The 12,359-nt window shown below is 39.1% G+C and overlaps 2 protein-coding genes across 5 annotated transcripts; both read left to right on the forward strand.

Moving 5' to 3' along the window:
* The first annotated feature begins 1,231 nt into the window (after nt 1–1,231).
* Nucleotides 1,232–2,773, forward strand: LOC115670340 (F-box protein At4g22280-like). The gene is made up of 3 exons (XM_030591597.2): nt 1,232–2,155; nt 2,260–2,418; nt 2,504–2,773. The coding sequence occupies exons 1-3, from the start codon at nt 1,232–1,234 to the stop codon at nt 2,771–2,773; spliced, it is 1,353 nt and encodes a 450-aa protein (XP_030447457.2).
* A 1,911-nt stretch (nt 2,774–4,684) lies between these two features.
* On the forward strand, nt 4,685–12,098 carry LOC115670544 (uncharacterized). Of its 4 annotated transcripts, none has more exons than XM_056320063.1 (11): nt 4,685–5,015; nt 5,867–5,897; nt 5,998–6,011; nt 6,101–6,151; nt 7,868–7,937; nt 9,247–9,313; nt 9,401–9,468; nt 9,854–9,977; nt 10,789–10,828; nt 11,544–11,611; nt 11,686–12,098. In XM_056320063.1, exons 1-11 carry the CDS (start codon nt 4,794–4,796, stop codon nt 11,807–11,809), a joined length of 879 nt encoding a protein of 292 aa, XP_056176038.1. In that variant the 5' UTR covers nt 4,685–4,793; the 3' UTR covers nt 11,810–12,098. The 4 variants fall into 4 exon arrangements, with proteins under 4 accessions (XP_056176038.1, XP_030447716.1, XP_056176039.1 ...); XM_030591856.2 differs by having other exon boundaries at nt 11,754–12,098; XM_056320064.1 differs by lacking the exon at nt 5,998–6,011 and having other exon boundaries at nt 5,867–5,911.
* The last annotated feature ends 261 nt before the right edge of the window (nt 12,099–12,359 follow it).

Raw genomic sequence — 12,359 nt, forward strand, 5'->3', positions numbered from 1 at the left:
CTTCTTATCTAATTTGAATTTGTAAATCTAATCTCTCTTAGAATTGGACGTGTAGCAAATTGTCCAATCTCTTTTGAATTTGAACTTGTGACAATCATCCAATTTATCTCTACTTTCGTCGCAAAATGGTAAATTTCATTGTACAAATTAGCGACAGAAAATAAATTCGTCGCAAATTTACGACGAAAAACTAGTCGTCGCTAATTTGGGACGGAATTAGCGACGAAAATTTTCCGTCGCAAATTTATGACGAATTTTGCGACGGAAAATTTTCGTCGCTAATTTGCGACGGAAAATTTTCGTCGCTAATTTGCGACGGAATTAGAAATCTGTCTCAAAGTTTGTCGCAAATTAGCGACGAAAAATTTCCGTCGCAAATTTCCGTCCAAAATTCATGTTTTTTTGTAGTATAAGGTTTCGAACTTAAAACTTTTTCCCATAAATTTCATGAAAAGCATGGCAAATTAAGATGGTATGTCATCGAGTGAGGGACGAGATCGAAAATAAAATCTAAGATGAATCTCCAACGCTTTAAATCATAATTTCTTAGATCCCCAACACTTTTCAAATTGAAATGAAAATCTTCCCTATCTTTGGCAAGCTAAACCATTCTTACTTATCGAAATCTCGTTTTGACAACCTTTTTTTTTTTTTTTTTTTGGTAACCCGGAACCCCCGCACGGCCGACAATGAGGAGGTAAACCGGGGTGTGCTAGCGCAGACCCACCACCACGACGTCACGCTTAAGAATCCCTAACGCCGCCGGGATTCGAATCGTTTTGACAACCTTTAGTATCATAATAAATCATAATTTATTCTCAGGCACGCAAATCCAATGCGCATAATTAGTTGCTAAATAATTAAGGGAAATATCTTGTTTGTTATCTCTCTGGCATTGAATAATATAACAAACGAATTTTCCTCCAAGGATTTGCCTTCTTTAAATGTACTCGTTGACAAAGGAATCTACTATATCTTTGTATTTACTTGTTGAGCTTTGTGCTCGTTCTTCTCCTTCCTCCACTTGCTTCAATTCCCTCGCCGGAAAAGGTACAACTTTTTCTTTTGTTTTCTGGCCTTAGGGTTTCACTGTCGTTGTTAAGCTTCAACCATTCCTATCATGGGAATTTGTTTCCTTTTTTGCTGTTGATTCTCGCTCGATCGTCAAAGGGAACGCGCTAAGCTTATTCAGTTTACACTCCGAACAAACACGCGATAGGTTGCGGAACTCATGGACGTGAGGCCTCTGGTTCAAAAAGCTCAATGGATGAACTTAAATGAAGGGCAAGATGTTCGCAGCTCCACGCAGTTGTGTGATTTGCACGATAAGATTCTTTGGCACGTCCTAAGTTTCCTCCGGCTGAAAGATGTGGTGAGAATGAGCACGCTGTCGAAAAGGTGGGAGTACTTGTCCAAGAACAATCCTAGGCTCGATACCTCAGAACGCAATTTCCCGGGGCAGACGCACTTTGTGAACTTTGTTGACAGAGCATTGCTGCTCCAGGACTTTCCCCTGAAAAGGTTTTCCATCTCCAGCCAAACAGATTTCGATAGATCTCGCATCGATGCTTGGATTACAGCCGCAGTGAGGCGCAGAGTCGAGGAGCTCCACGTGCGCAGACACGGAGGATTGCTCGAATACGTGTTGCCCAGTTGTGTCTTCAACTGCGAAACGCTGATCGAGCTCCATCTATTCATGTCGCATGAGCTGAGGCTCCCTGCTTTAGTTTGTCTGAAAAACCTCAAGGTCTTAACTCTTGCGTGGGTCGACTTTGGGGGCGACAGTTCAGTAGAGAAGCTTCTCTCGTGCCCTTCTCTTGAGGAGTTGTCTCTTATCGCCTGCAAGTGGAGGAGACTCAAGGTTCTTCATATCTCTGCTCCCAAGCTTTTGAGGCTGGACATAGTCGAAGATAGCTTCTATAAGAACTTGGAAAGCACCTTCTATGTAGGTGTCCACGGAGCTCGTATCGAGTCCTTTACTTATAGCGGGCAATTCATCGATCGCTATACGATATCGAGTTCGTCCTCCCTGGTTGTGGCTCGCATTGATATGTTCATCTGCGAAAGGCCTCATCATCATGTTGCTTACCATGGATATAAGCTCTTAAAGGATCTTTCTTGTGTGAAACGTCTTACTCTACATAACGTGGGTGAGGTACGTGTCTTTTTATTGTTATACTCTTCAGTGCTTCAGTATTGGATCATACAATGTATTTGTTACGGCACTGTTAACGTATGTCTTTCGGCCTTCTTATTCAGTTTCTACACGAGAGACCAGATCTTCTCAAGTCTCTCCCGGTCTTCTCTAACCTCACTGAGCTGGCATTGGACGCGTTTAATGGTTTGCCCTTAGAATCTAGATTCCTTGTTGCGATGCTCGATAAGTGTCCTCGCTTGAGTCATCTGAGCTTTACGCGGGTATGTAAATTGTCCTGCTGTTATTGTTTCCAGACGATTGTACTGATGAGATTTGATCAACTAACCCGTGAATGCAATGAATCAGGGCATTCATTCGGAGTCCGAAACGGTGGATGCAATATTCAACCCCACGCCTCGGTGCTTCGTATCGTCACTTAAGGTGATCAAAATCAGTAGATTTCAAGTCGGGGATAAAGCACTCTTAGCTATAAGAAATGTACTGAGGACTGCCGGAGTACTGGAGAAATTATTCGTACATCCTCCATGGGGAAAGCAACTCCCGGAGAGCTTGCTGCCACTTTTGAAGGGGCTTCCTAGGGCTTCAGATCAATGTGAATTTTTTCTAGGCTCGTGATCCTTTTTCCCATGTCTGAGTGCACGCAGAAGTCGACTTTATTTTATTAGTAAGTGACACTAAGATTTATTCACTTGTGATCGCAGTTTCTCTTTTGTCGAGATTTATCTTCATTAGTCTGTTTAACTTTTTTTTTTTATGTTGTTTGCCTTCATTAGCATCATCCTTTTTTAGTACACTATCAGCGGTTGTGCCTTCACTTTGGGTGAACTCCTGGAAGTCGCATAAGATATTTCATTTGTCTATTCATAATTTCTTGAAATGCTTACATACCACCACGTGACATAATTGTTCTAGTACCACTAATCTATCAATGAGCACACAAGTATGACGAAAGTGCAGTCAATACTATCAATGAGCACACAAGTAGTTCCTGTTCTATTGCATGAATCTTCTGCCGACGTCCACGATTAAGAGAATAGGTACAAGAAAGTAGACTTAAGAACAATGAAATAATCAGTTTCCACTTAAATGATGCCGCAGCAACATACATCACGTACCTGATGGAAATGTGACAGAATGGTGGACCGTCAACATGGAGCAGCAATGCAATAACCGGTAATGGGTACTTATTCTTTCGCAACGAGGACACGAAATCCATGCGGGCCACATAAGAAATTCTCAAGAAAGCACATTTATAGTCAGTTGTAAACAATACTAACAAAATGAGGACGTTCAACAAGCTAATCAAGGAAAGGAACCTTAGAAAATAAATGTGTCCAATCCATAATATGAACCTTAAGAGCCAGTGGCATAACACAAAAGCAGTTGTGAAAAAGTCAACACTTGCCCCACGCAACAGCTTTTGAACTTTTTTCATACGTAGGTTTATATATGTTTGTAAATATGTACACACATGTATGTTTATATATTTATACATATATATGTTTATATGTCATTAATTCATGTTGCGGCTCTCCCGAATGGGTGGGTTTGGGTTGGACGTGGGCTGGGTTGGGCGTGGGTTATCTAAATTCTTTAGGGAATAAATGGGTTAATATGAGTTAAATGGATGGATTTGGGTTAAACCCATTTATGACCCACCTATTTGTCGTCCCTACACGCAGCAACTCTCATGAGCTTAGTTCAAATTAAATTCAATTTTTTAAAGAAACTAATTTTCATATATTTAAACTATTGAAAATCGCAAATTTCTAACCTATTTGTGTACTATCTAATTGAAACTAAACTAATTCTAATACTAAAATCTAACAACCTAATCCGGGCAAATTTTTCTAATCTATTTTCCCTCGATGGAAAAAAAAAAACACCTTCAAAAGTGGGGAAATGATTAGAAAATCATTTCCCCTTTCTCCTTCTTTCACCTTCTAATTTTTAATTATTTTTTTTCTTTTTTTCTTTTTATTAAAATTCGAATTTTTAATTATTTTTTTCTTTTCGTTTTTTTTTCGACATACCGTGCCTTAACCCATTGGGCACGAGGCAAACCTACCCCAAGCTCCAAAACGGTCATGGGTTTGGCTTTTCCCGGGCTAACTTGGGTAAAACCATCCCAAACGCTTGCACAGAACAGAAAGGATAAAAAAGGAAGACGTTCAAGCGAATACGAGGGTTGCGGGCCCTCTCCAACTAGTGGCGAGGCCAGCGAGGGCCGTAGCCTTGCTTGGACTACATGCTCTCTCTCTCTTTGCCAAGCCCCGACGAGGCTCGCCAATGGCTATTACAAGGCGACCCCGCCATCCTCCGTTGGTGAAATAACTTTTTTTTTTTTTCTTCATTTTCTTTGCAAATAACGTTAATATAATTCGTGTTCAATTACTATGGCCTGATATGTGAAAAATCGATATGGTTCTTAAACGGCCACGTCAGCATTTCATTAATGTTTTTAATGGTAGGATCAACACGATACACACGCATATATATATATATATATATATATATGTATGTATGTATGTATATATACGTATACACACATTTCGGTAAAATATAGCGGCTCCCACAAGAACCCCCGGCATCGAGAGAGAGGGAGAGAGAGTAGTGTCTCTGCTTTGCGCGCTCCATGAACGCATCGTTCGCGAGCAAGCGGCTCTCTCGAGCTCTGCTCGCCGCTGCTGCCTCCTCCGCTCCCCGCTCGTCGGCGGCGGCGGCGACGACCGTCGCATCCTCGCTGTTGCACCCGCCGCCTCCGCCATCTTTCGAGAGCGATGGCGCAGCCAGGCCTCTCTTTCACTCCCCATGGTCCGTCCTCCAGCAACGCGGCGTCAAAGTCCGCGGATCCGACGTAAGTTCCTCTTCACGCGCGCATTGGCGCAGGCTAGCAAGAACTCGTTTTTCAGCAGATAGCTTAACGCGCTCGGCTTGCGTGGTTCCCCCATCTTGCTGGGTTGGCGTCGGAATTCGCGATAGTTTCGGTTCGTTCGATGCGCGAACAGTTTGGCGCAATGGGTTTTTTGTTACTTGAAAGCCCAGCTGAGTTGGGGTCTTGTAATGCTCAGGGCGTCTTGATTTCAACTTTTCATTCTTTAAAGTATGAGGTCGTGAGTTGTTGAGATAAGAGGTTGGAGAGCGCGTGATGTGTTTGATGTTATGCTCCATTCATTGGAGATGCGAATAGGGGTTCCTGGGTAGTTACGTATATGGCCTTGCTGTTATGTGATTATTGGATTATTCCTCTGTGGGTAAATTGTTCTTATTCTCAAGGATTTCTCTATGCTGGCTGCACTGTGGTCATTGGTCGAATTTCGTACTCCGAACATGCTTACTAACAAGATTAGTGAGTCGACGGTCTATTTAAATGGGTTCGTAGGTTTTGCGCAACAGGGTGAGTCCCCAGTTGATGAACTTGACATTTCAGGTGGCGAATTTTGAGATAGTTAGATTCGAGATGCGGCAGGATAAGTTTGGTGTGACTGTGAGAGATTCCTCCAAATAATTGGATAGGGATATCCAACAAACATCAAACAGCATACAGGGTAGCCAGTTTGATGAGTATCAGCTGTTTCATATTTGGACTTGATTGTTAAGTAGTAAATCAGGATTTGCGCATTGAGTGAGCATATCATGTTGTTCAGTTTGGTATTTTTCGTGCAGTAGTATCTTTATTCATTTCCAATCGCATCTTCAATATTGCAGGTAAGACCTGGCAATGTTGTTGAAAGAAAAGGTTGCATCATGATTGTATGGACTATTATAGCTTCACTTTTTGTTTAACTTCAACATACTGATGGACTTCACTCATCTCTGTACACTGATGTGTATTTCAGGTCGTCTCTACGAGGTTGGTTCAGTCTATTCATTTTAAATTTTGCCTGTTAAACATGTCTAAACACGATAACTTCTCTAATATTGTTAGATGCATTTGTTTAGGTTGTGAAAGCTGATCATAACCAACAGGGCCGAGGATCTGCCATGATACAGGTTTTATAACAAATGTCCATGTTTCTGCAACATGCTTTCACAATTTATTTTGGAATATTGTGATGTTTTTCTGGCATCAATTGTTTTACAGTTAGGGTGTGTATGTTTCCCATAGAATCTACAATTTGGAAAATACTTTTCTAATATTGATCACTTGTTTTTCTTATAAAAATTAAGGAATAATATTTTCAGCATCAACAAAAATGTTTAACCATAAATTTGTTGTTTATAATGAAAGTTTTTTCCTTTGACTAGTATTTCTAAACGATATAGAAAATTGTTTTTAGGAAAATATATTAACAAATCATTACTTTTTTATGAAACAAACACACGGTTTACATTTGGCCTATGATCTTCCATGGCTATCTCAATCCCTTATGATTTAATTTGTCTTAGTCAACTCATTATTTTATTTCATCTAAGTTTGGTCCAAAATTCTTACCCTGGCTTCTAATATGACATTCTGAGGCATGTTATGTTTACAACATCTTTTCTCTACAACAGAATTTCCAAAGTGAAGTACATGTCTCCTCTTCGTCTAATTTGGAGTGATTTAAAAAATAGCATGTGATTTTTGAATGTCATAAGCTAGAGAAAAGGAGTATGCAAAGTATTCTAGCCTTACCCATGGATCGAATTTGCTCATTTTATGCCACGGGCTTTGAGTGGGATTGGAACTAGGCTCTGAGCCAAATTGAGGAAAAAATACAACTTCAGGAGGTTGACTGTGACCTTTTAAATAGTAGAGGTTGACTGAGGCACTCCTAAAAGTATAAAGGGCAATACTTGATTTTCTCAGTTGCTTATTAAGGTTGGTCTACAAGAGGCAAAAATAACTGTTAGTGAAATGTTTGAGATTTTGTTCTCAGAATTTTATCCCAAATTAGTCCAAGAATGTTTTGACATTAATTACATGGGGTACGTGGAACGTTTGATCAAGTGGCATAGAACCGTACAGGTCAGATTGATGTTATCTGATGCTTGCTAGTGATGCGGGACCATTCGGTTATTGATTTTGCAATCTTAAAATCCTGATGTTCATTTGAAGTTGCTTAAGTGAATGAACAAACACTTGTGTATCTTGAGTGGATTTTGGCGGGGAAGGAGAAATTAGCGCATCTACATCTTTTCACCATTGAGCTAGGACAGATCTAGGTTGCAACGAAGAACTTCATCCTCACACGGCCACTGATCATCACCTGGAAGAGGACTTGTACTGGATTAATTTGTTTTGCAACAAAAAGTTGACATTATTTGACGTGTCTGTGCCAAAAGTGGTGCTGTCACTTGGTGCAAGTTGATTACCCAAAGGGAAAATTAGACAAGGATTATTATAGCTAGCTTCAACATGGAGAACTTTTAGGTGGGTGTATGTTCATGGATTTAACTTTAAAGGAGACTCTGTCTTTTTTCCTGATGTTTATTTTAAAACCTTATTTCCCTTTTTGTCTGGTGCCCAAGGCTTTCTACTTTTCAATCTTAAACTCTTTATGGTAGGTATTATGCTGATCAACCAATGTTGTAATAATCATTGCTGTTTCCGCAATATCTTTGACTGCTTGAATGAAAGTTATGTACTCTTTTCTGTTGCTCCTATGAAGATTCTGAATGCCTGGTCGCAGTATAATGTCTTTATGTTCATTCTCTACTGGTCACTTTATGTTAATTTCTTCTTTGTTGCTTTTGAGTTTGCACTAAATTGATTGCTTGTCATAGGTGGAGCTCCGTGATGTTGAGAGTGGAAATAAAACGAATGCACGGTTTAATACAGATGAATCTATTGAAAGTACGCATCCATCTTCCCCTTCCTTTCATGCAAATATTAGCCTAACTTAGAGAGATTAGAGAAGTTTATAACATACAAATGTTTGGGTTTTGATGTGGAACTGTCCTCCTCTGACATAGTCAGATCCAGTCGACCATTGCCATATTAAAATTAGAGCAGGCACTTCTTTCTACCTTTTCTGAATTATAATTTAGTCAATAGTAGAGACCCTTTGTAAATTTTTTTTCCTGTTTATTAGTTTAGAAAGCTTAAATTAATATTGTAATTTATTATTTTTTTTGGTCGAAATTGTAATTAAGTTTAGTCACATCGATTTGTTTTCTAGCTTCAGGTTTGTGGTTTCTGGAGTCTTGAGTGAATTTGGTAGTGCTTTAATAAGGGTGTTCTACTTTAGAAGTTGTGATTAAGAAGCGACCTGTGGATGCTTTTGCAGCTTATACTTACTACTCTTCTTCATATATGAAAGTTTCTTCAGACCTCAGTGGTTTTAAATCTTAAAAGCCTTTAATAAAAATTTTGTTTTTAGTATTGGACAAACAAATTTAGTCTTGCAAAGTTATATTGTGTGTTCTATTGAACTCCTAATAGATAAGCACCTCACAGCATTACTTGTCAAACACTTTATTAAGCACCTTCAGTGCAGCATTTTTAGGATTTTTCTAACAAAATGCCCTTTACACTAGAGCTACCTTACGAGTATACAACCCTGTAAAGCACAATAACTCCAACACTAAATGTCACGGCAAACCTAAGCAAGCTTTAAATCTACTTAATCACCTAACTTATTCGTCAGCCTTAACTCCGATCTTGCATTTGAAGATGGATTTTATCCCCTATAGGAAGATTCTTTTTAATAGTTAAATCATGAAACTAAATCTATTAGAGTATGCTGCCATCACATATGTCCTAGTTGGGCCGATCGCAAATCATTTGAGGCTTGCCTTGTCAGATCACTCCAAATAGAGAGTATGATCAATTATTAATCACCTAAGTCGTTCGTCAGCCTTAGCTCTGAACTTACATTTGAAGATGCATTTGGAACCCTGGAGTTGTTTCATTGTGGAACAGGTTGACCTATATGAGAATTCTTTTCCATAGTTAATCATGTGACTGAATCTCTTTAGAGTATTTTGCCATTGAAGAGTAGACAAGATCACCAAGATTAGTCCTAATTGGGCTGATAGCAAGCCGTTTTAGTCTTACCTTCTCAAAAAACTCCAATATACAAAAAGAGAAGAATGAACTCGTATTGTTCAATGCGTATTTAATAAAGTGAAGTAATTTTCTCTCTATCTTTCATCCGATCCAGAAGTATTTGTCGAGGAGAAGTCCTACACATGCATGTGCACGATGGCGGACGAAGTCGCCTTGGTAGAGTAAGCTACACCACCCCCCTCCTTTCTTTCTAGTAAAAGCTAGGTCTTCACCTTGTATATGCCACATGTAATTTCATTTATTATCAGCCCTCGGACATTTGAGCAAGTGGATGTGAAAAGGGATTTGTTTGGAAAAGCTGGTGTTTACCTGAAAGGTACGTAGAATATTACCTTCCGCGTTTGCTTTGAGAATATTGGAAGGAATTAAAGGAAAATGATAACATAGGGAATTTATTTCTTGCTTTCTCAATAAAGTTGGTGGGAAAGAGGAAAAATGGGAGGTAACCAATTCCTCATGGGCCTCAGCCTCCCAAAAATGGGAGGAAATGAGAGGGAAATTCCGCCAACTACCTTTTATGTTGTCTACACATGTGAATTGGTGGAGCCTCTTTAGTCCATTTTCTTACTTTATTTCCCTCCACTCTTTTCTATTTTAAATACACTCAAACAAGAAGAGGAAATTACGGTTTCTAATCACTTCTTCTTATTCCATGCTACTTAATCTATAATTAAGGTTGGCATGATATGTTTCACTGACAGAGGAAATGAAGGTCATGTTGCGGTTCTTTGACGATATACCGTTGTCAGGATCAGTTCCCAAGCGTGTGATATGCACTGTTGTGGATACTCCACCTCCATTGAAAGGGGTTTCAGCTACACCTGTGTATGTTTGGTTTAATTGTGCTTTCCTGTCCTTTTTATTCCTTGTTGTCATGTATATGTTATATGAACTATGTAACTTGTTTCAGTCTCGGACAAGATTTTTCTCATGCATATCCTGGAACAGCACTACTATATGCATGTATATGCTGCTAGCAGCTTTGAGATTGTTATCTTTTTATGTTGATTACAAAAAAGAAAAAACCCTGACTAGCTTCTATTTAAGAAAGACGACCAGTGGAAAAAAACAGTGCCATGAGTGTGTCAAGTACTGAGGGAAATAGAATGATTATGTTTAATTGTTACATCTAGATATGAAATCTGAGGAAAATTAACAAATCTTACTTTTCAACATCGATGTCTTCCAAGGTTCTCCTTTTTAATTATGCAGTTGTCAAATTTTAGGCCAGTGTTATTTTGATTGGGTTGTGCGGCTTGTGCCATGCATCTCACCGCAAGTTATAATCTTCTCCTTAGGAACATCCTATAAAATTACAGTCATGCTGTTGACTATTTATTTCTTTATTTCGTAATGGTGACTCTTGCTAGCTTTGTTAATGACACGTGGTAGTGCTGAATTGTCAATCTTTCTATCGCGAGAACTATAAAACAATATTGGCAAGTACCAACGTGACCAGCATGCTTCAAGTTTCTATAATTTCAACACTCGTCAGGTGATTGGTGACTAGGATTTTGTATGGTTTATGCTGATCTATTCTTTCAAGACTTTTTGGCGGCATATATTCTTTCCATTGTTGATTTTTTTCCCTGTTGATGATGGATCTGGCTGAGAAGAAAAAAGCTTTCATATGCAGGGAGAAAAGGGCTTTACTGGACAATGGTCTGACGGTGAAAGTGAGTAGGGATGACCTTCATCTTGTATTCTTTTCAATAAATGAGCTACAGAAGATGGTTTTATTTCTAATTTCCCGTAGTTTGTTCATGATGTTAAGTATTCTGTTTTGATGCTTTTAAATTGCTAAATATTCTATCCGATGTGCTAATTATTGCTTGCATTGCAACAAGTTTGTGTGAGTAGTAAATAGACTCAATGCACATGCACCTGGAAATTTTGACAAACTCTAGATAAGCAATTACCTGAACCGAACTATTACACAGCAGTGCCAAAAAAATAAAATACAGATTCTACAAAAGGAAGTTGATGCATACTCATTGGGGATGGCTTCATATATTCATCAAAGTAGTAAGTGCATGTCTAAACTTCAAAATAAATTTTTCTGGCATTTGAAAGAACAGGGAGCAACCAAAGCAGGGAAATGGGTGGCATGCTGCTGGTAAAAGGTGTCATTGGTTGCAAGTATCCTGTGATGCACATTGATCAAACCGAACATAGTCAGTTCTGTAGGCTTCCTGAATATTACCAAAGCCCTCATATTTCGTGAAACTGAGTTTTTCTGAGCTGTCCAGCATCAATTCTTGAGTTAGCCATCATCTGTTCAAGATGTTGTCCATTATCTTCCTGGGAATTTGTTTATGAACACTGCTGAGGTACTTTAAGAATGCAGAGACTGAGTGCTGTGTACTGGTACAATTTCGTGCACATTTACAGGTACCAGCTTTCATTGAAAGTGGTGAAGCTATACTTGTCAATACAGAGGACGACTCTTACATGAGCAGGTAAGTCTAGATATACGTTGTAATCTGAAACTTGAAATCAACTTTCACCACTTATGTTTTACTTGTATTAGAAGCTACCTCCTGGGTCAAATATATACAACCTCACAGTCGCTAGGAATGTTGACGGGTGCTCCGTTTACAGGGCAAAGGAATGATTGCAAGGTATTGGAGGTTATGTTCTTGGCTGTCTCCAAATAAGATTAAAGCAAACTCTTTTTGAGATTCTGAAAGTTAGAAGGCCGACGAATATGTTCTGAGAAATAGCTTCTCTATTGACACAGCAACGGTTCAGTGTCGATGACGCAGTCTTGTGGATTTAATTGTTTGTTGAATTAACGTGTCGTCATGAAGGTATCCAGTGTTATTCAAGTTTAGGAATGCTGCTTTTTTTTTATGAACTTATGCTTGAAACATTTGTCTGAAGAGCATGAAACACGATCTTTATGAGATCCAAATAGAGAAAAGGTGTGCTACTGCATTACATAAAGTGATCTTTACTGTTTGTTATTACTAGTATTTAACACTCAGTGCTTTGAGTGGTTAGCTCCTACTCCTACTCCTTCTTTTCCTTCACTGTCGTAGTAAAGCGTACTCACTCTAACGGCGTACCTTTTCATAATGGGTAAGCGAGGAAATGGGAACAGCAGTTTAAGTCATTAGGTGTAGGCACTTTCCAGGATTTCCCGAGGATCTAAAACTCAAATCCCTTCTGAGGGCCAAATACCTCCGATCTCTACCGTAGGTGCCA

This window comes from Syzygium oleosum, unplaced genomic scaffold (assembly GCF_021117445.2).
Source record: "Syzygium oleosum isolate NSW1041296 unplaced genomic scaffold, Sole_v2.1 Sole_v2.19, whole genome shotgun sequence".
Taxonomy (NCBI): Eukaryota; Viridiplantae; Streptophyta; class Magnoliopsida; order Myrtales; family Myrtaceae; genus Syzygium; species Syzygium oleosum.

Bases quoted from the DNA above. Each gene is read 5' to 3' on its own strand.
- LOC115670544 (XM_056320064.1), top strand. From the start codon at position 4,794: ATGAACGCATCGTTCGCGAGCAAGCGGCTCTCTCGAGCTCTGCTCGCC. The intron at 6,152-7,867 runs GTTTTATAACAA...TGCTTGTCATAG, and splicing joins GAGGATCTGCCATGATACAG to GTGGAGCTCCGTGATGTTGA. The intron at 9,469-9,853 runs GTACGTAGAATA...TTTCACTGACAG, and splicing joins AGCTGGTGTTTACCTGAAAG to AGGAAATGAAGGTCATGTTG.
- LOC115670340 (XM_030591597.2), top strand. From the start codon at position 1,232: ATGGACGTGAGGCCTCTGGTTCAAAAAGCTCAATGGATGAACTTAAAT. The intron at 2,156-2,259 runs GTACGTGTCTTT...CTTCTTATTCAG, and splicing joins CTCTACATAACGTGGGTGAG to TTTCTACACGAGAGACCAGA. The intron at 2,419-2,503 runs GTATGTAAATTG...GCAATGAATCAG, and splicing joins GTCATCTGAGCTTTACGCGG to GGCATTCATTCGGAGTCCGA.